The sequence below is a fragment of the Simochromis diagramma genome, unplaced genomic scaffold (assembly GCF_900408965.1).
Source record: "Simochromis diagramma unplaced genomic scaffold, fSimDia1.1 OVJJ01000486.1, whole genome shotgun sequence".
Taxonomy (NCBI): domain Eukaryota; kingdom Metazoa; phylum Chordata; class Actinopteri; order Cichliformes; family Cichlidae; genus Simochromis; species Simochromis diagramma.
This window is the reverse complement of record NW_024387047.1, coordinates 2953318-2980301: the sequence shown is the minus strand read 5'-3', so window position 1 is coordinate 2980301 and position 26984 is coordinate 2953318. Positions and strand designations below refer to the sequence as shown.

Sequence of the window (26984 nt, the reverse complement as noted above, 5' to 3'; positions counted from 1 at the left end):
CCATAGATGAGTCACTCCAAATAAACTTACACATGCCCTATGTAATGTCATTAGAAAATGAGGCTTAAAGACAATACAGGGGTTATTTGATGTGAATTTGTTCCCTGTTAATCATAAGGGAGAAGCATATGAGAGCAATTTGTCTGCAAAGAGTGTTGAGGTTTGAAGAGGAAAATAAAGCACTCAGTCAAGGGAAAAAGAGGGCATATGACTGCAAATTCCCAGCCATGTGGCCGTTTCATTTTTGTCTATTTATGTGCTGGCTAGCTGAACAGAGTCGCAAACATTCCCTAAAACCAGATTAGGAAGTTATGAGGCCTATAATTAACCGGCTGTTTCAGCCGAGAGCTTCGGCTTCCTGTTTCCTAATGAAGAGCGAGTGAAAAATGATTTAATAATGCAACAAATGTGCCTTACGAGCTATTAATAAGTAGTACATAACATAAACATGACAACAATATTGGCTAGACATTTAAAAGAAGTGAATAAACTGTCCGCAGTGGGGAAAGTATAGAGTTATGGCAAGTTAAAGGTGAGAGGCAAACACTGAATGCAGAGCTTGGGATGCCATTACTCTGACGGCAAACAGGGGATCATGAGCCCAGGGAGTGACTGAGTGTGCGTGAGTGCGTTGGCGTGTGTGCGTGTTTAAAATGGTCTATGTGTTTAAAATGTGCTGCACAATACCTGCTAATTCTATTAAGTGCTCCTGTGGTGTGGCTGTGTGGTTATGGGTTGATGTAAATGGACGGCCGGTTGACTAAACAATGCAATAGCATTAGAATAAGGTGATTGGATGACAAAGTGCAGTAGAAGACCCCAGTCCAGCCACCTCAGGTCTTGCCAAGTCCATTACGTGTATTGGAGACGTCTCGATATCCGTCACTGGGAGTTGTCAGCCGAGAGAGAGGAGAGGTTGTTGTTTTGTTTAGCCTTCATCGTCAAGATGGCTTCCACCTCATGATATCTAGGTGCAGCTAATGCAATCAATCGAGGACCTCAAAAACATCTCTCCCCCCCCCCCCCCCAGCTTCTTTTTAAAATCTGCACTGGACCTTTCATGCTGTTTTAGAAAATGCTGGCAGTCAAAATGGCTCAAAGCCAAGCAAAGCCTTAAGTTCTGTTTTCACCTTTGCCAAAAAGCCATCGCTGGCTGATTTCATGACATGTACCTGTTTCCGTAAGTCATTTGTACAGTTGCAGACATGCACACAGTGGAGGACAACAACAAAGTTTGAGACAATCGGGAGAGAACACAACACAGACCGAGCTGCGCTAATCAGCATCGGCCACCAGCAACTCCTGAATTCTGGGAGGTAAAATTACATTTTTATTTAAAAGACGGGTGGCTTTGTGGCGAGCAATATAACGGCTTCTGAAGAGGCGTTCTACGGCAATCTAAAGCAATAAAAATATTCTAATAAAATAGGTTGATTCTTCTCATTGCTGGCCTCACTGAGTAGCAGCAGCTGTTTAGCTTTCAAGTCAGTGCTTGCCCCTCCAATCTACAGGCATTACAAAAGCACTCTACTGTAGTTGATAACCCGACTATGAATAAGCACATGAAACCAAGGGCAATTATTCACAGCACACTTTGAGACAAAAGCTGACTTGAGTGATGGGATCATCTTTGGCTGTGGCTTCAAACACAGCAGTCCTGTGTTGAACAATCAGACAGCTACAAAGTTGACCTGCAAAAGCTAATCTCACCATCCAATTGTGACTGCTACTATGACCTACACCTACAAACTAAACAACAGGAAGGCAGCGTGAAGGGATGCGCTGATTGAGTCGATAGTACAGCCAGAACAAATGTTTGGGACACCAACAAAGAAGAAAATCTAGTTCAGCTGTGCCAGCAGAAGCCTTGTTTTCACAATGTGTCCTCCATGTAATCACGACCGAGCTAAGGGGTAGCACGGAGACAGACACAGGAGGAGGAGACATGATACTCTAGATAATACCATCGTACAGCCTAGACGCTTCTAACTTCCTGCTCAACTTTATTAGATCCATGTCACAGAGGGAATAGCTCATAAATGTTAAAGCTTTTGTTTGCAAGCAGCCATAGTTTGAGACAGCACCTCCGATGCTGTGCTCTATTCTTCACATTGTTTATCTTTTTTATTTTTTAATTTCTGCTCCACTATTCACTTCCACTGCTGGAAGTCTCTTCCTGTTAAAAGCTCATAGAAGGCCGTCTGATTGTTATTGTAGGGTCTTTAGATTACGATATAAAGAGCCTTGATGCAACTATCGTTGTGATTTGGTGCCATCTAAATGAAACTGAACTGAAATTGACTTAAATCTTTCATCTCTATTAGCGCATTTAAAAACTTATTTCTACATTTGCCTTCTGCACACATTCAAGTGAAAAAAAGTGGGTAAAAATGTACACTCATTTTAGAGGAGCTGTCTCATGCCAAGCACAGCTAATGCATTGAAATACTGTCAGCTTTGTTCTTCTCTGCCACTCGCTCTAAGAGCCCGTCATTAAAAGCACTTGTGTGCAATGTGACTGTTTAAGTGTGTTGATTGGAGGAAAGTGTCAAGAGGTTGTTCCTTCTGCTTTAATTACTCCACAACAGGGTCCTTGCCACGGGAGCCGCAGGCTTTCTCCAAACCGGAGAGAAATTGCTTGAGTTTAATGTAACGATTTCCTCTCCCTGATATTAACCAGCTGTGCGTGACACCGGGCTCAAGTGAGGAGATCAATTCCCAGTGACAGCATCGTCGTCGTCAGGCAGGCCAGTGAGCGAGTGAGGATGTGAAGGAGGATCACGGACCGCCACTTCCACCGCCGTTGAGGGAGAGGGGTGTTGGTGGCTCGCTGCAGGTGTCTCAACCCGGCTCCCTCTACCACTCTAATGCCTCCCCGTGCTCCTTTCTCCGTCTATACATGACACCTGGTAGGGGGAGTAGGTGATCCCAAAGGACAGAAGGGATATATATATATACTTAGGCAGAAGAAAGGTCAGGCGAGCTGAATGTGGCAGGCAAACAGGCAGTGGGGGTCTGGGGGGTCTGGGGATGAATCACAGGAGAATTGGTGCATGGCAGTGAATGAATAACCCACCATGGCTCCCCAAACCCCATTATTTCCCTCCTTCTCCAGCGGGGCCTGAAATTCATGTCTGCGCATGCTGCCAGTTCATTAGAGGGAGGATGTCATTCCTCTTCTGGCTGCGGCAGGACAGGCCAGGCGGGCCCCAGGAGGACCCGGCCCTGTTTAATTCCACATCAACCGCTCCACTGAGGGCCTTAATCTCTGCTTGTGTGATCAATACTATATCAGTGTAAATTAAAATGACAATTTTAAAGTAATTAAGCCTGTTAATGCTCGATTCAAATGTCATTATTTGCCTGAAGAGAAGCAGAGGGTGAGGGATGTGGATAAATGGTGCATGTATATCAAGGGGGGAAGTGGGATTTTTTTTTTTTTTTTTGGGGGGGGGGGGGAGGCTAAATTCGGGGCAGTGTCCGCAGTAACAGGTAGCCCGCTTTAAGTAGCACAGTCCAGTGTTGCCGCCACGGCCACCAAAAGGGCTTAACAAAAGCGCATTAACTCTCAACCCATGCCGGCCCACAGATCTCTCCAATTTCAGAGGAGGATAACCCAATTGCTGAAATCTGATTTGTGCAACCAAACCCAATTATGGCCATATTAGATGAGAAGTGGCAGGGAGAGAACGCTTGCTGAGCGAGGCAGGAAAAATAGAGACTGTGGGAGGGGTGGGAGGAAAAAACGAAACGTTACACAATAAAAATGCACTTAACTATAGAATGAAGCCTCGCAGTAATTGTGTGATTGGATTATTTTTGTCTCCCTCCTCACTCCGCTTTTGAAAGGCTATTTAGAGTCATTGTTGGAGTGAAATAAATGGGGCCCAACGTTAACCTTGTCCCTGAGTGTGTGTGTGTGTGTGTGTTTCTGTGGCCTGTTCCATGTGCAGTGAGGTGATGTGTAAGTGAAAAGGAAATGAAATGATCACATTGTTGGTTGTTATTATGACAGACTCACAGCCCACAGCCGCCGACCCTCCACTCGCTCTTAAGACCAGATCCACCAATTACATCCAATTGCACTGGTTAGGGGCCACACTGGGCCCAACTGCCATACCTCTAAGTCCAGCTATCACTTTGCTCTGATACGGCCTAAAAATATGGGCTCCACCTTCCACCTTGTGTCTCTTCCTTTTCATCACATCGCTTAACTTATACAACTTATACTTATACTTATTCCAAAAGGATGCAAAAGTCACGCGCTGTGAACTCGGGCTAATGAAGCGGCTAACATAATCATCCCCCCGACAAAATACCTATATCTCACAATTAGTGGCTGCCACATCACGTGTTGACAAAACAAGAGGAGGTGATTAAAAGGAAGCCTTTAGCACGGGGGCGTACATCAGTCATGGATACGTTTGTCACTGCTCAGCTCATTCAGCAAAAAGATGCAAAAAAAAAAACAACAACAAACAAACAAACCCACAAACAGCTGTCATGAGACAGAGTGACTCTGCGGAGCGGCTGTCACTGTGGCTGAACCACCTCAGTGACAGCTGGGAGGATGAAACCGCTTGAAGCTGCTGTTATTTGGCAGCAAATGTCCCGCAGTGGTGCGATTCCTTCAGATGGATGATAAGAGTTTTCTCAGAGCTAGTTGTTATTAATTTGCGTCATCTTTATCCTTCGTGATCACCATTTAGTGGAAATCGAATCCTGAAAAATCATAGCTAATTTCCTGCGAATTAGGTGAAATGAAATGAATTGCGACCACAAAGTTTGCAACAGTACAGCACAAGTCCTACACCGTGTCCTCAGATGATCTAACTCCATGAATTATTAAATACGTGCCAATAGTTACTAGATAGAAAGCCTCCCTGCTGAAAAACACCAGCGACCTGTGAGGATTTAATTAGCAAGGTGGGTGACACTATGCATCCCTGATCATGCTGGAGGGAAAAAAGGACACCCGGGGGCTTTCAAGAGGGATGGAGAAAAGCTTGGCTTTGTATTGGTTTGCATCCAAGATGTCCGATCCATCATGCTGTCTGTTGACTGGTGTTAGCAGAGCCAGCCGTTATTAATTATCAGCTCATTTGGTGAGGAGGGGGGGTGTCAAGGGTGGAGTGTGGGTTTGAGGTAGTAGGTCCTCTTTGATCAATGTAACCAATCGCTCCAAGAGAACTCCACTGAGGGTGATTAAGGTCAGTCTGGCCTGGCACACTGGATGTTTCTTCTTTGAAAAAGGGAGCAAATGCTCCTGGGATGGATATGAGGAGAGGTGAGGCTGATAGCTAACTAGAGCATTAAATCTATCGCTGTAACTTCACTGTATGTGTCAGAGGAAGTTTGGCTTAAATGGAGAGAGAAGGGAGCAAAAACAGCTTTTTTAAAACTGCAAATCAACTGAGAGGCTGCACCAAGGTGAATATGGATTATTTTGAGCTGTGAGTCAGGCAAAACTACTCCAGCTGAGTCCAAAAATACAAATATAGAGTTAAAAATAAGCACAAAAGGCGTCTTTATAATCCATTTTTAAAAAGGTTTGAAAGGAAAGCTTCACACTCGCTGCCACATTTTTGGCTATACAAGCCTCACAAGCCTATTAGAATATTGAAAGACCTATGGGCTGTTTTCAGAAAATAAACATGTCAGGAAAGTCAAGCCTAGAAATTTTCGGCCTCATCCCCTCGCACACGGACATTTCTAGAATTCCCAGAATCAACCAATTATTTATTGTAAATTATGAAATATTCACAGTGGCTTTATGTTGAGGCACATTATTCTGAAATTGTTCCACAATATGCAGTCAGTTTTTCTGCAGATTGGTGAACCTCTGCCCATCTTTACCCCTGAGAAGCCTCTCTAAGATGCTCTTTATCCTCCCAATCATGTTCCTGAACTGCTGCCAGTTGCAAAGTGTTTCTCCAGCTGTTTCTGTTTTGTACCACTTATTTTTCCAGCCTTTTGGTGACTCCATCTCAACGTTGCATGGCGTGTTGCTGCCATCAAATTCAAAATAAGCTAATATATTTCATAAAATATTAAAACACATCAGTGTATATGTTCTTTTGTGAATAAACTATTGGTTTATGAGATCTGCAAATCATTGCTTTTATTTACACTGCAAATTTTTAGATTTGTGTCTATACTTAGATTAAATATACAAATAAAAATACAAATAAAACTGCCTAAATTAACTCCACATTGATTATTTACACAATAATAGTACCCCTAACACTAACCCTATCAGAATGTGTGGCTATCAGGGGACAAAAACACACATTTAAAACATCAAAAACGTCAGTTCGTTTTTCTAAAAGGATTATCATCCTAAGCTAACAGGGTGAATAATAATTATTATTATAGTGTAAGTGTTAAAGAATGCACTCATAAGTAAAAATTGTGGTTTTTGATCTTAATACTTCCGCTGTTGCCAAAATGTAGCATTATAAGTGAATAACACAGCACAATGGGGCATCATCGGTTACGCCAAGTGTACGAATGCTGGCTTGAGTGTGTGATGCATGTTAGTGAAGAATGGAGTGTGTGGGCTGAGTGGGGGTCTGTTTTCTTCCTCCTCAGAGAGTGGGTCTGTGAGAGCTGTGAGGGCTTTCAATAGAGAGAGGATTATGGAAATCAAAGCTGAGAGATTAGCTAATGGGGATATAATGGCCACTGACGGCTTGGGTCAGCCGGGCCATGCAAATGGAGCAACTATAGCTGGTGGAGGAGGAAGAATCGATATGTATGGACAAAGCGCTGCCTGGAGATGGCCCTATATGAGCAACAGCTGAAACGTACACACACGCTGAGTGAGGGCCTGAAGCCAGCAGACAGAAGTGAGCTTTCAGCAAGAGGACCCGGCTCAAGTGGGGAAGAGGAGATATCGCCAGCTCCAGGCCCCGCTCCCTCTCACTGATGTCAACAGGCAGCATGTGATTCTCCCCAACGCCCTGGCTCTCATCCCCACTGACACAGCAGAAAGATGCAGATGCTGGTGCGGCCTCGCTCTCCACGCTCCATCAAATATCTATTCATCCCGCTTCGGGCCCAAAACACAACAAACGTCCTTGTAGACAATCAATAGTGCTGCGGCCAAGTATTACGACAGCATTTAGACACACTAAGTAGTTTATTTTCCTACAGACTCCGGACAATCTGACATCCGCCATTTAGGGTGTGCGGATATTAACCTTCTTCGGATGTACGAGGCAAAGTGGAAGTCGTAAAAAGCGATTGAGTGGGACACATGACGGCTTTCATCATCAAACTAAATGGAACGTCGCCTCTCTTATATATCAGAATACCAATTCTGAGCATGTCAGAAAAAAAATTTTCAATTTCAGGTAGGAGCGGCAGGGACTCTGGCTCCCCCGCGCCTGGCCTCTCCCCTCTCATTTTCATTCCTGCCCGCTCGGCGCAGCCATTCATCAGGACCCGGGCAGAGGACACCTCCCGCCTGCTCACAAATGCATGGAGCAGGCAATAAAATTAACCTTGTGGCAATTGTTTTCCCACCCGTTTGATGGCCCCGTGTCAGCTCATCTGTTAACGGCGGAGAAGGAATAAAAAAGTCAAGCTGGGATGTGCAAAAAATTACGACTCGCGGGGGGTGGTTGGGGTGGTTGGGGTGGCGGGCCGGCGGGGGGGAAGATACCTGAATGAAGCCGAGCTAATGCCAGATTATGGAGTCAAAACTCGATCAATCAGCGTTAGGGAGTATCTGAAAACGTGTTTGCTGCTGATTTGTGTCCGGGAACAATAAAGAGCGCTGAGAGTCTGCGAGGTGGGTGTTATGAAGACAACCAACAACAAGACGCAGTGATGTTTTTACAGTCCAGCGAGCCCCCACCACCCCCTCCATCTCTAACCCGGCCCTTTCCCTGGACAAGATAGGAGGGAAGGAGGGGAGGAGGGGAAAGGTGGTGGGAGAGGAGTGGGGGGATAAAAATCCTTCAGAGGGTGTTTATTTGCTCTCAACACCACCTAAGCGATCAATATTTTTAATTTGGGTCCGAGTTATTATTTTTCACATCACTGCGCTGGGGAGCAGAGTAAAGTGGCTCATATTTTAGCACTAAAAAGATCGATATGACAGGCTCACCTTCACTCTGCCCCCTCGGTGGCTGCGGGGCTGCACATCATAATGGACGGCGGTGAGGTACACCCAGCCCGCCTCATGCTGGAATCACATCATTATCTGAGGCTGGAGACACCTCACCACCACCACCACAACGACATGCCACCCTCCGCCACAGGACAACAACACGGCCACCTCAACTGATTTACTCTCCTCGGCCAGATGCTCGGCTTTATCAGAGAGAGTGTGTGTGTGTGTGAGAGAGAGCGGTGCCGCAGCAATCCGGGAGGGTAAAGGCTCAACTGCCCCACAGATTTCACTTCTTGTAATAAATGCATCAATTTCTCCGCTTCTTTACACAATCCATTAATTATATCTACATTTTCAGTCAAAATATTTTCACATAGAGAAGGCCCGCTCCCGAGGAATCATAATTCACCTGTGATGGCAGATTCATTGATTGTCGCTCAACGCATGTCCAAAGTGTGTGTGCTTTTTTATTTTCGCCTACGTGCATGCTTGCACTGTGTTTATCTGCCTCTGCATGTGTGTGTGTGTGCACTTATGTCTGCCCACGAGAGTATGAGTGATGGCCATGGAGAGTTATGGCCCGGCGATATTACCGAGCTGACATCTACTCCATTCAAGTGGCCTCAGTCGGTGCCGTACTTCTCACCATATTGAAATAAGAGCTCTCTTAGATTTAGTTTGCAATATTTTAACCTGCTTATGTGCCCGCTGTGGCGTTTTTAAACACAGAGCTGGGAGGCAGAGCAGGAGGAGGAGGAGGGTAGATGCTGGAGCTAGTTAACCTCTGTGTGCAAAACCAACAGACTCTACATGGAGACCCTTCCTCTGTGACCCCACTTTAACTGGAAAGTATATAATCTCTATATGCAACCGAGTTTGTGTCCTCATAAAAAAGCGGGGGGTGGGGTATGGGATCAAGTCGTTGTCTTTTTTAAGAAGGGAAAAAAAGGAAGGCAATAAATGTGAGTGACATGGATTTCTGGGCAATGGTTTAAACACAGTGAAACTGAAGCCCTGTCAGCACAGACGGACACTAAGCGTTCATAAATTCCTGCCTGAGGAGAGAGGGACTGATGATTGCATTACAGCATGCATCATGGGAATCACCTCTGCAGGAAGATGAACCAGGAATCTGAATGCAACTTCAGGAAGTCAGGAAATAAAGGCGTTAATGCTTTGCTTCAGGTGGGGTTTCTCTGCATAACTGGGACTCTTGCTTTCCTTTACTTAAATAACGAGGCTCCGGTTTCACAATCCACTTTTTGCAGTAGTCTTTTTATTCCCTTTGCAACAGGATCTAGTTGAGCCTGCCCCAAAACACAGACTGACTGAGCTGAGACTCTGAGGCAATTTTGTATTTGTATCTTTGGTGGTAAAATTAGATTTAATGTTAGATTTGACTTCCATGTCATACCAAACTTACCATTATCTATCAATAAAACATCCCCCAAAAAGCACTATCAGGTTTCACAAATCCAAAACACAGAAAAGTGTTACAATATACACTTTTAAATTCCAATAATCTATTCATATTCTTTTTGTATTTCTTCTTTATCTGCTTCCTTTTTTTCATCTTTTTTCTTCACAGCACATTTTCATTTTTACTTCAAATTCATCCATCCATTCATGAGAGCCTCACCCACCTGTAGAGTGGCTCTGGAAACCTCACCTCACCTCGCCCGCCCATCTTCAAATGTTAAAAGAGCTTCTGGCCTCCTTCCCCACCCACCCATATGCATTTTCATTAATTAGCAGCAAATTCCAGTTGAATTTCAGACAAATAAAGGTCTGCACGATAGCATCAACAAACTGTTGCTCGTTTATTTTCCGTTCATAAATCATATTCGCTTAACTTAGTTACACCCAGTATTTCTCCTCTGGGCATACACTCCGTACTGCAGTGGCTTTGTGCCTCAACAGAGGTTTGCACTGTGCTGGAGTCTACTCCTGTCTGTGTGGGGTAAAACGCAGACAGGTCGTTAGTCCGTCTTAGGACAAAGTCAAAGAGACAGACGGATATGCAAACACAAACTCACTCGTACAGCCGATTTAGAATCCCCAATCAACCTAACAAGCATGGATGGCCGGAGGAAATTTGAGCAGACACAGAAAACCGCCCCCGCAAATTCGACTAGCAGATTAAAACCCCAGAAGCTTTCTTACATGACGTGACAGTGCTAACAACTGCACCGTGCTGCCCAGCTTCAAATGCAATATACATATGAAATTAGATTTCATACATATTAGTTTGACCCAAGGCTTCTACTGTCATCCTGTCCTACTTAGCAAAGCTGGGCTCTACTGTAAATGTATTTTTGTCAGAATCCTGGCTTACCTGAGAGAGGACTCAACCTTGGTGGTTATAAGACCCATTCTGAAGCCACAAACACAACTTCTGCTCCATTATTCCAAACAAACTAAGATGCTTAATGCAATCATAATAAAAATTCACTCAAATACAAACGATTTAAGATTCATGCTAAATGTTGCCTCTGCTGGGTCACCATTTGCAGTTTGTATCAACTTGATACACTTGATCAAATCAAGCAAGCACGGCAGATTTGTCTCATCTTCACGTTCAAGGACACAAATCCAAGGGAAAAACAAAGCAGGACAAAGTGCTAACACAAAACATAAAAAGAGACAGCGGTCTCCTGTCAAAGCACGAGGCCTGATTTATCCTCTACTCTCTGCTCTCATTCCTGTCCTGCAGACCACAGACATGAGAGAAGCCTTTAATTTCCCATTAAAATGCCCCGGAACAACTGAGGGCTGAGGAGGCGCCGTGTGCCTGCTCTGTGTGGACAGCTTGATTAGGCTTGTGTGACTGCGGTAGGTGTCCTTTCTGTGCAAGCTGCAGAGACACCAGAGCAAAGTGTGTGTCGGGGCGCAGCAGCATCAGCATCAGCGCACGTCACTCCAGATGACATGGGCTGCAGCTCCAGGGCCAGGCCTACGATAAATATTAATGGCCAAGAACAAGTGGATTGGGAGTTGAGTTATCAGGGCGGGCCTTCCTAATTGACATTTTACCTGCTGTATACCTTAACGGGGCTGTAAAACACCAGGCCGGGGCTCAGCCGTAGGGGGGAACATGTCAGTCAAGGTACCGCCACCTTCCTCTGGGAGGAGAGGAGGAGCTACCAGCTCGCCCGGCTTCTCATTGTTCAGATTTTTCAGATTTGACATGCAGGTATTACACGGTGCTATTATCTAGCAATTATTGGAAAGATGCTTTAAGAGATGTGAGGACTGGAATCTAAATAATTCTAATAAATTATGAAAATGAAAAAAGCCAAGTCTTTCCTATAAAAAACTAAATTAGGCTTCGACATTTTTATTTTTGCATTACTTGTCATTATTTATATGTTTAAAATGTTTTTTGTTTTTTTGGGGGGGGGGGGGGTTAACATTTCTTTTTTAGCTTTATATTTCTTTACATTTCATCAGTTGTGTTCATGCTTATGACTTGAATTATTACAATTTAATATTCTACTTATTTACTGGGAAAAATCCATCCATTATTCAAAGGAGCATATTGAAATATTTCATTTAAAAAAGCAAAAGTACAGATTGTTTGTAAAAAATAGCTAAAAACTGGGAAGAAAAGACAAATTTTATATCATATTTTCTTGATTTAGGCATTAGATGAATCATCAAGTTGCAATAAATCAATCACTGCAAGGAAATAAATTGACCGTCTTATTATAGGGCACCATGCATTCATGTCAACGCATTTATAAATTGCATTCCCCTTTGCATTCACACACACACACATGTTGGCCTTTAACATACACCTGTAACACTACAACACAAATCATCCAAAACAGTCACTCGTCTAGTCCCAAAAAACACCAACACAACATATATGCATACACATACACGGGTGCATGCAGGAAACACAGCAGCACACACTCACACCGAGTGGAATCTCAGGACCCAGAAATGTGTTCCCACTTACATTATCTGAAAATTGACAAGCGGGGCAGACAACAAACAATTATCCCCAGAGCACAGGGAGGAGGGAACAAAAAAAAAAAAAGATCGAAGACTGAGAAAACAAATAGAGGTGATGTCATCAGAGCTAAATGGCAAGCCCTGTGTGAGAAAGACTGGAGAGTCTATTCATATTTACTGTTGCCAGGATTTCAATATCAACATCATCGAAAGCACATCAGATGTTTCTCTTTCCGCTGACTGACTCACAAAGACGAGCACAAGCTGCCGTCTGTATTTGAGGAAAATTAAAATATAAAAAATGGGGGAAAAAAAGAAAAGAAAAAAAGGTTAATCCATAGACAAACACCATTAAATAAACAGATCATAATGCTGGGATATTAGCGGCGCTTATGTGAAATGGCAGATAATTAGATTTGGGAAAGGCCAGTGTTTGTAATATTTTTTTGAAAAGAGCAAATGTGACTCAGTGGGTGCTGTGATTTATGAGCGTTTGTGGAGGTGCAGTGTAGCGTGGCGATAACGCACAAAGTGCTGAGGAGATCCAAGATAGATGCAGGCAGCGATCACAGACAAACTGGGTCTGGGGGAACGGTCCATAACTGGACAACATCCATATGTTATTTTATAGTCTATCTACATAATCTCCTGGGAAGGCGGAGATCATCATCTGATGCACCTGCAGCCTGGTCACTATCAGCCATAACGCTACAACATAAAACATGCTTCTATGTGGAGAGAGAGCAGCACTCAATCCTCTGCTGCTGGTGTTACAATTGAGCATTTGGCTCCACCTAGAGGGCACAGAAGCTGTTTAGCAGGAGGAGGTATGGAAAGAGTCATTGAGAAGAAAAATGATTTTATAAGTGTCGATTTTAAGGTCATAAACATGTACGAAACAGGACAATTTCTCCACTTTTTTTTTCTTTTTTAACTGAAATATACTTTGTTTATAAATCCCAGCTCACGTTTAGGAATCTATGATTTACTAATCAGTACTGAAACAATCCCCAAGCACTTCCAGCCTCAGCTCAGCTGAGTTCCAGATCTCTACTGCCATCTTGTGGTCATCTGCATTTACTGCAGGTGTTAGGAAAACTGAGCAAGGCGGTTCCTATCCTACAATGTGAGCAGTTAACAACGTGAGTGTCATGTATCACATTAGGTGACACTTGGCTGTGGGAACGCAGGTGCAAAGCTGTGTCACAGCTGCTGCTGCGTCACTCCATCTTTCATTTATGCACTCATATCAAACCAAAACCAGGTAATGCGGTTGTCCGTTTCCACAGACTCAGCTCATATGTAACAATTACATGGTGTGCGACAGCTTTTTAGTTCATGTTCTATCTACAGAAAACAAACAGAGCAATGCCAACCACAGACTAAAATACCACCACAGTGTCCTATTTTAGGAGGATATTGTGGTGCCATTTCAATCACTTATCACAAAATTGCTTCTGCACTGGCACGTGTCAAATGTTCTTGATAGCATTAGAATTCATGTGAAATGTGTAAAGAGCAGGTGGTGGCAGTGGTGGGGTTGTGTGGATCAAAGCATATAGTTTTATATATATATGCTGAATTGTTAGCATATAGTTAGGGCTCGATCAAGTGGCCCTGAATTCTCCCTTAGTTATGCTGCAATAGGTGTATGCTGCTGGGGGATTCCCATGATGCATTATGTGTTTCTACTTCAGTCACCTTTCTCATTCACTATGTGTTAATAGACCTCTGCACTTTTCTCTGTATGTACTATTATTGTAGGCTCTACCTTACAATATAAAGTGCCTTGAGACGACTATTGTTGTGATGTGGTGCTGTATAAATAAAACTGAATTGAACTTTTAAGCTTCAAGCTAAGTTAATAAGAAATTTTTTCATCATTTTTAGGGTACAAACTGTCTGCTAATGGAGTTCAACTTTGATACAACTAGTCTGAGGTCTGGGGCCTCGCTCTGTGTGAAGTTTGCATGATTCTCCCTGTGCTTGAGTAAGCTCTCTCCAGGTACTCCAGCCATGCACAGGTTAGGTTAACCGGTGACTCTAAATCGCTATAGGTGTGAATGTGAGTGTGAATGGTTCTCTATCCCGCTGCGTTGGCCCAGTTCTGTGGCTACACATGTGTAGCCACATGTGTAGTGTATTAAAGATGATTAAATCCAGTACCAAATCTTCATGTTGAGCAATAAAAATTGATTCAGACCAAATGATTGAGCTAGTTAGCCATCCCTATCACAACAGATGTAAGCTTATAACAAACAATCCTTCTTTTTCTGTGTATTTATCATACATGTACTGCTGAAGGAGTGCACAGGAATGGCACTTTGCCTCCTAGCAAGGAAACTCAATATTGTATATTTAGCATTTAGCATAATCCCGGTGAAATCCAATCATCACTAGCATGTAATTCATGCAAGAGAGCCAATGAAAATAAAGTGAACAGTCAAAGCACTCACTGCCTTTTAAGCTGCGTTGACTGACTCACATCAACTTCTGCACTGATGCAAGAAAACATTACACCCTAAGTTAGCAGTGTTTGCTTACCGCCATCAAATGCCACCCACTGAAATCAAGATTTTTTTTTAATACGATCGATATTGTGGCTGAAAAGTAGAAGATCTTTTTTTTTAAAACAGCTAAAACAGCAAAAATTAACCAAGAATATTTCTTACTCCTTCTGTTTAATAAGTATAAGTGCTTATCAGCTTTGTTAAAGTTTCTACATTACCATGTTTATACTAACTCAACATTTCCTGCACCTCTTTCATTGATACACATCATTCGACCACTTTAGAGAATAAGTGAGGTAGAAAGAGGGGAACAGAGGGCAACCACCAGAAAAACAAGGAACGACAGAGAGGGGATGGCAGAGATGGAAATGAGGCAGGAGACACTTTCACAACTGGGGTAAATCCACACAGCAGCCGATACAATCTATCAAACGCCACTCACTGTGAAATGCTCCTGGGATCTGTAGTTCTCATCGAGGTAGACGCGGGCTCTGCTGTATTCCTTCAAGGCATCGCTGGACAACAGCTCTCTGAGGGACAGAGCACACCAGGTCATATATAAGCAAAAAAAAAGTTCAAACTAGCGCAAAAAAAGTTGAGATACGACCTAAATGGCTAAAATTTTGCAGGGGGTGTTGCACGGTCTATAGCACTACAAAAAACTATCAGACAAACTTATGAGCACAACACTTACTTCACAAAATTATCCACGTGTGACATGGACTCCTCGAAATTCTTCCCACCCACCTCCTGACAATGCAGTGCCAAGAAGTGAGGCTTATGCGACTGTACTGTCTGAAACATAAGACAGAAAAAAAAAGCACAGGTGAAAAGAGAGCAAACAGGACAAACAGTTGTGTTTCACTTCATTTTATTTTTTAAGTGGAGTACATCCACAACAATAACTGCAGCACGCCCATTTTCACACAATAAACAAAGCTAAATTTGAATCATTTATCCAAGCGTAAAAACCTATATTGACTTGGCACCTGGGCCTCTACAATTCTTCCTAACGCGACTCTTTGACATGCTACTATATTTACACAAGACAAAGTGCCTTGCTAATTTAGGCAGAAGGCACTTAGTGAGCTTGTTCCACACGCGTAACGCTGGCCCCTCTTCATCTACAACCAGAGATGGGCCTGCAGATCTCTATGTATGTACAGCAGGGTGTGACAGACGCTCACACATCGCCATTAGTGCTGACACCTCACTCAGTGTACCAATAACAACTGCACCGCTCCAGCGATATATCAGATGCTTATTAGAGTTTGGGCAAGACTCCAGGAAACAGGAAAAAAGTGATGATTTTTATTAAAGGCTGTGAGCAACAAACACTTCCTGGAAGCTATCTCCCCCTGAGTCACATGACCTCCTATTACACATTGGGAGGTGTTTGTGAGCACCCTGTCAGAGGTGCTCAGAGTGGCTGACTTCTAATGGAAAATCAATACCAGCGAGTGATTTACAGCACTCACAAGCACTCACAGGGTCGCCCCTATGGATGTCAGGCGCGAGCTATACATCATTGTCGCAGCCCGGTGAGTGGTGGGGGCTACAAATGATCCCTGGACCCGAATGGAGCCACGCTACTTCACCAGCTCCCGCCCCCACCTCAGCATTGCATTATGCTCACTACAGGCCCAATCAAATAAAAGTAATGTATGGCAGTAATGCTATGGATTTTCCATCAACCTATGGCTTGTCACTTAGCTCGATGACCCAGGAGCGGGGACCTACAGAGGCCCCAAAGCTGGAAAGATTAGTGCACCTATCAACTCAAGATGGAAAAGGTCACAGTCTCAAGGAGCTTACAACTAATGTCAGGCTGGAAAATGGTGCACGCACACTGACGCGCCTGTGCCGTTTTCTATTTATCTTTCCACACTGTAAATTCTGGTCTAGGCGAGCAATCAGACAGAATCCGTGTAGTAATATCATTATCAGGCTCACCAGTGCTATCAGGCCAGAGCCAAACAGCATTGACTGATGACCTTAGTTAGCAAAAGAAAAAAAGAAACCTTCGGACTAGCTTCTAATTAGATATAATTAGATAGTTATTCTGTTGACGTTTGAGAGTCGAGCAGTGACCGATGTGTTGACAAGCTGCGTACTGAATCTATGACAAAAGATTTTATGGTGCGTAACGATAGTGGAGTGGAGAGGACTGCCTCCAGTGACATCTGCTGAGGCAAGGGTGAGAAAAGCCTGTTTGGCCACATTGACACTACCAACAGAGAGCTCCCATATGGGACCATTTTTCAAACTCACAATGGTGTCAAGACGCTGATGTGTTTGATATGAAGGTGTGTCCTCATATCCTCTCTCTCTCGAACGCTCCATGACACCACCTGAACTCCGAGGACGCACCCGGGCGTCTAAATGACATATTTGTTTAACTGGAGCGGGAGCCGAGGAGAGATGTGCTGTACCAACAAAGTCAGATCAAAGTCGCGATCTCATACTTTACATGTATTCAGATGATGGTCTTAACACAGATGAAGTTTGATGGGGGGATGAGCATGCATCAAAAAGACAAAGCAAAAAGCAAAGAGCTAAAGTGTGCACTGCTAAAACCCGATTATATGAATGAATGTGTTGACAGGAGCGGAGGATTTAACTGGCAAGTAAGGGTTTTTTTCTCATTGTAATTTTGAGTATTTTGAGACACATAATGGCTGTCAATCAAAAACAATGGTCCTAAGTCATAACACATATTGTCATTTATCACCTTTTTTCAACTGTAAATTAAGTCCTCAATGTTAAGCTGTTAATATCTAGTTTATCTCACAAGATAAAGTTATCTCACTTCAGTTATTGTTTCGTTGTTTTATCAAAAAACATAAAACTGAGTCAGTCTGACCTCAGAATGATATCAATTTATTATCAATTTGATATATATCAGCAATTAAATGCAGTCTCTTTCTGATAATACAGTATTTGATAAATTGTCAGAAATCACATGTTGCTGTCTACATAGACATAAATTTACATATAAAAGAAATTCACATTTGACTTTGAGATCTGCACTCAGAAATCTAACCAGCTAGAAGCCAGCGGAGTCTGTTCTCGAGTTGTGCTTATTAACAGACTCATTTAAAATGAGGAAACATGCTGGCAATTTGTCAGACGGCATTTGCAAACTGTCAACAATCTCTATGAGAGTGACCTCTTGTTCGTAGTATTTTCAGAGCATTTTAATTTATTTAATAATATATCGAGAAGAAGAAAGCAGCTGGACTCCTTTAGCCTAAAAAAGTCTAGTTGCTTTCTTTTTCAAGCTGTCAAGATTACCATGAGCTGGATGACTGAGAATAGCCAACTCTCGTACTTCACCAGCCCTCACAACGATTATATGACTGTGTGTATGACTACACGGGGAAACAAACTAAGGCCCCAGTCACACAATAAGGCCTAAAGACCGATCAGTGAGCCCATGATAACTACCGGCTGAGGAGGAAAACGTGTATTTCCAGACTGGTTGGTCCTTTGCAATTGTATTGGTCACCAGCAGATTGATGGAGTCACCTGAAGTTTCCAGGGAAGACGCCAACATGTTCAACTACATGCTAAGCAGTTGTGAAACTGAAGAATACGTCATAAATCAGAGACCGTTTGCCTACAAAGTAAATGTTTTATGTTTTGCCAGGAGGCCTCTGAGTCTGTGTGACTAAGACCCAAGTTAAGTGAAAAATGAGTTATGGGGGGAACGAAACAAAAGTTTATTGCTTCTGAAGTATTCTAAGAGTTTAGGCACCACTGGTCGAGCCACCCTGAAAGCCATACACAAGTTATTTTGCATTGCTGATGGTTGCTAACATATTTAGCTGTATGGCAACAACTGCAGGCCTTGACACCAGAAGCACATTACTAAGCACTAACCACTTGACATGGTTACTTCTGCCAATGTGTCAGAAGTAACCATAATCCTGCCTTTAGAGACAAAAAAGCACACATTACATTAGCTAGCTATTCATATTTATGCCAAAGCACTTGGCAAACTTTGTGTTTTATGTGTGAAAAGGTCACAAGAAGTACTATGCACCAGATATCAACAGAGATAGAGGGCCTTTTATGAGAACTAATCAGAAAAGCCTGAGTCCTATTTCATGGTTCCTTTTTGGAGGTGGGAAACAATCAGAGGGATCAAAGGAGCTTGTACGCTGTCAAACAGCTGGGATTGTTTGTCTTACTGTCCCATTCCAGCACAACCACTAACTGGGAAGAACCCAAAACGAGAAACATTGGGTGTAATCTAGGTTATTAGGTTATTAAGTTATTTTTATTAGCAGATTAAATCAAAAGACCATCTCATCCAGTGCATCTGAGATAGCCACGATATGGGGTAATTGGATTTCAGAGACTTATTTTAATTGCACACATTGGTCTGTTAAATCAATTAACTATCTGATGCCCTTAAGCACTGTACAAGTATGCAATCTACAGATCACAAGACTGGATGCTGGGATCTCACACAATCACTGGCTTGTGACAGGCCATAGAAGTTTCCAATGCAAATCAGCTGGGGGATTATTCAATTCAGTGCGGTGCAATGCAAAGCACTGTTTATACTACTGCACCAGCAATGGAGAGATCCCATTTTCACCAACCTATTGCAAACAAGTGGGACAAGCAAATGAACCTGCTTTGCCTACATGTAAATAACTGAGATGTCCTGACACAGGGTCAAAAGTCTTAATAAAGGATTTGATTCAGTTGCATGAGAAGTCAAGAAAATCAGAAGCAAAGCCTCTGAAAAAAAAAACAAGTAACAGCCGTTAACAGTTCGGCCTTTTCCACTTTATTATAGCATCCAATAAAATGTAACCAGCAGCTTAGTCCAAGTGCCGAGAGGTCACGCTGCCTGTCCATAAAATAAAAAATAAAATTCAGTATCAGGAAGCTAGGATCCCGTCAAATAAAGATTTGTTTAATCTAAAATAATAATTATCTTTTTATGTTTTTGGTTTTACTAAAATGTGCCTTCTTTTGTTCATATAAGTAAAAAGCAAATAAAAAAAAATGTGAATGAGTAATATGATAAACTTTGTGTTATTTCAAGCTTTACATGAGTTAAAACTTTCGGTTCAGCAGTACATTCCTGTAAATCTCTTGAGTTCTTCTTTTATTCTACTTGTCTCACACATAAAGTGTCTGAAGGCCACCGTCTTTGTTTAACTAAACTTAACTGAACAAAGTTTTGCTCAAAATATGCTTGAGTATGAAACAGCACAACCAACCAACCACCAAATAAGCCAAATGCTAAGATTAAATAGAGAACATGAGAAACAAATCACACAAGCATAGAGAGGAACAACTTTTAATTGCATGACAGTACAGTACCAAAGGCAAACATACCTTTGAGCTTCAACCAAGGCGTGCCGTTAAAATAATTTTTCTTCCTTGAGGAATTTCCGCATGCGATCATTTCGACCATATATAAAAATACAGCAGGTAACAAGTTTGGTACCAACAATGACCTAGAGCCTTAAGGGCCAGTTTTAAATTATGTATTTATTATTTATGATTTATTAGTTTTAACAGCTTCTGCTGTGTAATTTGTCGTTAAAAAAAAAATGACAACACTTGTTCCTTACAATCTTGTTATTAATAGTCGAGGGAGTGTGAAATGCACCGAGCTGCTTTGAAGCAGCAATCCACGCAGCTTTTTGCAGGGTTTTTAGTTTTTTCCTGATGACAAAATGGTCCTGTGTGGTAGAAGTGAAGTTTAGTGGATGTGAGACCAAAGTTCGGTATAAAACAAGCTTTGGATTCTTGCCAGGTGAATGCACTGCACGAGTCTTGCCTGTAAACAGCTTTAAACATACAATGTGCTTTTTCCGATTGCAGCCGCTGACAATTTTCATTGAAAAAAGGGAGAAGTGGTTCAGCGTTTCTGGCCAAATGGCAACCAAATCAACTGAGAGCAATGTGTGCTCCAGAAGGATTGTCGCGAGCTGGCCCAGCGAGGCTGATTGTAGTTAACTCTAGCTGTTTCTGCTGGCTGTTCCCAGCCGTGCAAAGTTCAGAGTCTGGTGCTTCTTTCCATGACGTCAGCCGGCAACAGCACAGAGCTGGCATGAGGCTACAGGCCTGCCTGGTTCACACAGGGGCACATCGCTCTCTCTCTCCCTGCATGCTTTTCCGCGCGCGCACACACACACACACACACACACACACACACAATGATATCGTCATCTAACGCACATAAGCACGTTGCACAGTGCAAACAGAATTCCTCAACAGCCATAACCAGCACATGCTCTTTACACAAGCGCACACACACACACACACACACACTTTTTCCTCATGATATCTAAAATTCCTGGCAATCCAAAAATCACCTTTGCATGCCGGTGACAGTGAAAATCAGGGGATAGCAAAGCTAAGTTAAGAAAGATTTAGAAATTTACAGAGGAAATGCCGCTGAGTTCATGTTCACCTGTATTTTGTGATTTCTGGAACTTGTTCTACCTTCTACATTAAGAAGAAGCTGTTGTGCCATATGAATAATTTCAATTGATTAAGAGCAATCATACAAACAGACAAAACTGGAACAGTTACATCTATAACTTCTGTTCCCTGAAGGAGAGGAACGGGGTGCCACAGATAAGTGTATCAAACCCCTGTATGTCTCGGCTGAAGAAACCTCTATTTACGCCTTTAAAGTGGGTGACTTGTGATAACTTCCACACAGCCCCGCTTTCACATGTACCCCCTGTCATCACAGTCATCCTTTTTTGATAGCCACTCTTCACAAGCTAAGCTGTGCGACAGGGCAACCTCGCTTTGTATTCGTTCCTCTCCTTCAGGGAACATAAGTAATAGATGTAACTGTTTGTTCCCTTTCAGCCAATTCGCTTGGTACAACACATAAGTATGATATATATATATATATATATATATATATATATATATATATATATATATATACATACATACATACACACACACACACACATCCCACAGAAATCCCACCAAACTGGAGTCGGACGAGTCAGTGCGTGGTAGACACAGCAGAAAGGACAGCAGCCAAAGACAAGTCCCATGCAGGACCTAACCACAGGTGTTAGCCAGCGAACTCCTTTAATGTATGGCACCAGGGGCACCTTAGCTATCAATTAAACCTCTCAGCAATTAAGAATGAAGGCGCCACAGATCCAGGTACGAATGAATCACTTCTTCTCCTGGGAGAGAAGGTCCCTGTGGAGAGGAAGCTCCCAAGGCCTTGCTGCTAACAGACTCATTATCTCCGCATATCACGACTTGGCTACCAAGGGGCCACTAGAATCAGGGAAAGACGATGTTGAACAAAGAACAAAAAATATATTTTCCTTTGGGGGAAATGCATAAAGGAGCATGTCTGGCTATTAGTGCGCTACTGCATCCATGCTTAGGGGTGCATTGTGGTCGACTATGGAGAAGAACAGGGGCCAAATAGATCCCAAAACTGGGCCACTATCAAAGGGTGAAACCTCCATTCTCTCACCAGACAAAAACTCCTGGAGAGAAGGTCTAGTCCCAGGTTCAGATGTCCCGGAACATGGGTGGCTCTTAGAGAGAAAAAACCAGCAGTGCACCATAACAGCAGAGAGCAAGACAGCTTTAAGAGGGGATGGGAGCATGTCCCTCCCTGACTGCATGCAAGAGTCCACTGTTGAACTGTCCATCCTGACTAGGACATCCTGGCCCCTCAGAACTGGAAAATTTTTGCTTTGCTTTGGTTTGGTGTTCATTCCAAAACACAAAGACTGCACAGCAAGACTTGAAATTAGCACTTCGTGGGCAGGCTACTCACCAACTGCACAGAGGAGGCCAACATAAACAGGGGCAGATAAGCTACAGAAGTAGACAACAAAGCTAACAAGCAGCAGCTAACTAGTAGCAGCTAACTAGCAGCAGCTAACTAGCCCAACTTACCAGGGGATTTTTTTTGCGAGGTGAAAAGCGTGCTAACTAAGGGATGCCTGTGATGACAGACTCTGGCTACGTCTACACTAATCCGGATAATTTTGAAAACGGTATTTTCATCTAAAAACACTCCACGTCCACACTATCGTTTTCATCCACACTGAATACTCTATGTTCCTGTACTGCACATGCGTGAAACGTAACACAATTTACTTTCCGGCTCTTTGAAACGTGGCAGCAAAATGTCAAGGAAAAGTGCCGAGTTTTATCTGGAGCATATACAAACTGATATTAATCTTTTAAAGAGCTGTCAAAATAGAGAGCAACCAAGACAACTGCTGTACAATGCCGTCCACAATCTTAGTTGAATTGGTCACATTAATGCATCATACGACTAAAATGCATCATTGTTTTCAAAAGCCTCCATTTTCGCAGTCCACACTGTGACGCGAAAACGACGTTTTTAAATTTACCAACTTTGGAGAGCATTTTCAAAAACCTCTGTTTTCCATGACCGAAAATGCAAACGGAAAACCAAAACGGAGAGAAAAAGATGCGTTTTCAAACGAACAACGTATTAGTGTGGACGTAGCCTCTGATGTGCAGACGGGCCATGTGCAAGTCATCGCAGCTCATCCGCCTTGAAGGCGTGAATAGAGAGGTTTCTTCAGCCAGGAGACGTGGGGGCGTGATATCCCTTACTTATGTGTTGTACCAAGTGAATCAACTAAAAGGGAACTCAGATATTCAAAATAATTTTCAGGTTCAGAGCCGGTTAAGTCATAAATTAATTGCCTGAAACTATTCAATTTGGTTTTGGTTTCATTGTTTTCCATTGTCCTGTTTCTTACTTTAGATGTCTGAAGGGTTGAGGATACGTTTCAGGCTCGTGCTTCTATTTTGTTTATCAAAAACATGACACTGCAGCAGCAGGGCCTGGTATCCTGGTTGCCTGGCATATATTTATTTTAATATATTTTTTCTCCTGTTTGCTTAGTACAACACAGTACAGACATTCAAAGCCATGATGAAAAAAAAGGTCTGTGTGAAACTTCTTGTAGAAATAAATAATAATGTGTCCCGGTGTTAACTGCTTTAGGTAAACTTATGCCACAAGCCTGCATAACATATACAGTCATCTGAGAATGATTTGAGGTGGCTTGCAACTACAAGCAGTATCAAATTGTATTTTATGTTGGAAATGCCATTCCTAAACTGTGGCCTGCCCCGGATGTACCCCTCATCTCACCCTATGATAGCCAGGATAGATCTAGTGCCATCTGACTCATATCCCGATTGAACGAGTAATAAAAAAATGGATGTGCTCCAAGTTTGGTTATTTATTACCACAACTATAGCCATAAAAGAGAGGCAGTAAGAAAAAAAACAACGTCAAATGATATGACTTTGACTATTGTCTACAGCAGCGGTCCCCAACCCCCAGGCCTCGGACCGGTACCGGTCAGTGAGTCGTTTGGTACCAGGCCGCGAGAGTTGAGGCTCAGGTGTGAAATGTATGGTTTTCAGGGTTTTTATCGGTTTTCAGCGTTATTTTGTTATCGTTTTTATCGTTTACTCGATTTTCCTGGGTCTTTTCACGTGTGTTATGAATAAATCTTCTTTTTTTCAGTACCGGTACTAGTTTTATTTTGTTGTATTTATCTGCGACACCTTAAAGGCCGGTCCGTGAAAATATTGTCGGGCATGAACCAGTCCGTGGTGCAAAAAAGGTTGGGGACCGCTGGTCTACAGTACAGGGTTACAAAATCTTAGATCGGGGCTATAACTTCAATGGAATCGCAATAGCTAAGGCACAATACACCAAACATAGCTTTGGTTTTGTTTTCGTGTTTTTTGGTATTTTTATTTCTGCTATGGAAGTCATGAGGAAAGTCCTTCTGTTGATTTCAGGTGACATAAAGAAGACTCGATGAATCTTAGTGGTCTTACAAATATACCCGTAAACCTAATCAGGAATACTATTCTTTGCCTCTTGGTTACTACTCTTGCATCACATTCAGTCTGTTTGATGAGATTTTCCTTGTACACAAGGAAATCCCCAACTGCTATCATTGCACTGCTGATACACTGAAATAAGATCCATATTTATGGAGCCCGATGCAAAGCATAGTTACAAACCCTCGCTATTATTTTCATGCCCCCATGTCCTTGTAACAGTTTCTGCATATGCAACAAACTGTATACTTGTTTTAAGGAGAACAATAAAGTGTACGTGTGTGTGTGCGTGCGTGCATGTGAATGTGTAGGTGTGTGTGTGTGTGTGTGTGTGCGCGCGTGTGAATGTGTAGGTGTGTGTCCACTGGGTGAGTCTGGAATATTTATAGCAAGGAACCAGTGCTTCGTAAGAATAGTAAATAAGACGTGTGTGTTTTTCTTACGCATGTTTGAAGTGTCATTTATTGACTCAGTTTGAACTAACCACTTTTAGGGCTACTCCCATCCACACTGTTTCTCTTTCCACACACACACACGCACACACAAAGTGGAAGGAAAATAAAACAAAAGAGAAGCTGATGAGTTGAGTGACATTTTATGCTTAAATATGTGAAAATGTATGCAAAAGGAGCCAACCAGCATAGTAAAGAGCTTAGTCAAAACATCCATCCATCATGCAGCATATCAAGTTCTCTTCATTTATTTATCAGCATGCAAAAAATATCTTAAAAAATATCACATTAGGCCACTTTCCACTGCAGAACCTTGCAGGGAAATCCAGTATATACTGCCTGCATATGTGTGTGTTCTTTGCACAGGAACCGAGGATGACATTTTTGGGATAGAAGTCATCTCTGCTATAAAAGCGGACACAAAGAGCAGGCAGCTTCACTGTTTTGGTGTTGGAAGTTAATGGCACCTACCTGCAGCAAGAAAGAGCAACCTTCAGTGGCTAAAATACTAAGCCAAAGCAGAAGCACTGCGAGAGATTGACTGAAAGCGAGTCAGTCCCCAAAGCCTGCCACATAAAACTAGCTCTTGTCTTTTATAACTTCTCACTTGTTTAAATTGTATCAAATTTATAATTTAGCTGAGTCTGTGTTGAGCTATAACATCAACTAGTTCAAACTGGATCTGTGGTGTCATTGTCTTTTGGAGCAAATACAATTATGTGACAAAGAAAAAACCTACATTGCTATGTGGTTAACTTTACTACCAGGCCACCCAAGAACATTACAGTATTTAAACTGTATGCTACCATAGCACAAAATAACAGGCATCCGCATCTCCAGACAATCGCAATTGAACATGGGTTGACTGAAATCAGTCAGGCAGATTGGTCAATGACTGGAACATGTTCCAATCAATCTGACTCAATGAGCACAAAACGTCTCTTTGCAACAGGGGACTTGACTCAATTGGATATATTTTGGTTATGTTTCAATTTAAAAGCAAGGCTGCAGAGCCGTCCTGCAGCAACAGAATTTATGAATGCTCAATTTATGAGTTGTAGGAGGTTCTGTCTTGTCTCTTTATTTCAGATTTTACATTTTTGCTCATTTATCACAGTTAATCATCCCATTATCACAAAAACATTGCGTGTAACTGTTAGCTTGACCCCATTAAATCTCAAACTGTTTCCATCTTAATGCCGTTTTATCACCAGCTTAACACACAAAAGACGCTTTGAAGACAGAAACTGACTGCAAGTGGTCACGGTCCCCTGTCTTCGAAACAACTACTTCACTTCATCACAAGATCACAAGTTGTTGCACAAGTTGATCACAAGTACGCAATGTGCAACTGACTGTAGCATTACAAAGTTTATTAGCATTAACTATTAACTCCACCCTCATCTATATTCTAACTCCAAATAACCTCAACAGTGACCACTACAGTGTTAAAATCTAGGCATTAAAAATGCTAGTCTTCAAGCAAATGGGTGGGGTCACAGTGGTTATGTACCAAGTTCCTGCTAAGGCTTCTATTATGAATGTGGTGTAGACAAACAAGATAATGCAACGTCCTGGAATAAAGATCCTTCTTATCAGTGTAAAGAAGTGAAGCAGCCTGAGTTCGATCACTTACTTCAATAGCATTGTTCAATACACCTATATTCTCTTATAAGTGCTGACAGTGTTTTCTAAACACTTTTTTAAAAAGTAGTAAAAAGAAAATCTTGAAATCTTAAAACTCAAAGGCCTCAAAGAGAACATTTTCCAAAGTCGTCATACCAGTGTACAGCTGTTCATTCATCCACGAGTAAACTCGCAGTGCAGGAATTTGGTTTCATGAAAAATGAACGTCTGTTTCACACGCAGTCATTGTAGGCGACTGGAAAACTGCTCCTACTGACGAGTAACCTCACATCACCTTCTACCCATTAGGAAAAACTACACTTTTTCTCACCTATACAATCAGAGCTTTGTCCATTTTTGTGTTGTACACTTAATTGACCTCTACACAGGCATGGCAGGATCCTTGGCCTCACCTGCTGGACACCTCACACATTGGTACTGCATCAGATTACA

At 42.4% G+C, this 26984-nt stretch overlaps 1 protein-coding gene across 3 annotated transcripts in view; it reads right to left on the bottom strand.

Moving 5' to 3' along the window:
- The window catches only part of LOC120741726 (inositol polyphosphate-5-phosphatase A-like), a 155224-nt gene that overhangs the window by 81505 nt on the left and 46735 nt on the right, over positions 1 to 26984 (bottom strand). For all 3 annotated transcript variants that reach the window (XM_040044753.1, XM_040044754.1, XM_040044751.1), the window contains 2 exons: positions 15281 to 15381; positions 15029 to 15116 (listed from right to left, as the gene is read on the bottom strand). In XM_040044753.1, the coding sequence (XP_039900687.1) occupies positions 15029 to 15116; positions 15281 to 15381 (189 nt within the window). The remainder of the gene's footprint in view (positions 1 to 15028; positions 15117 to 15280; positions 15382 to 26984) is intronic.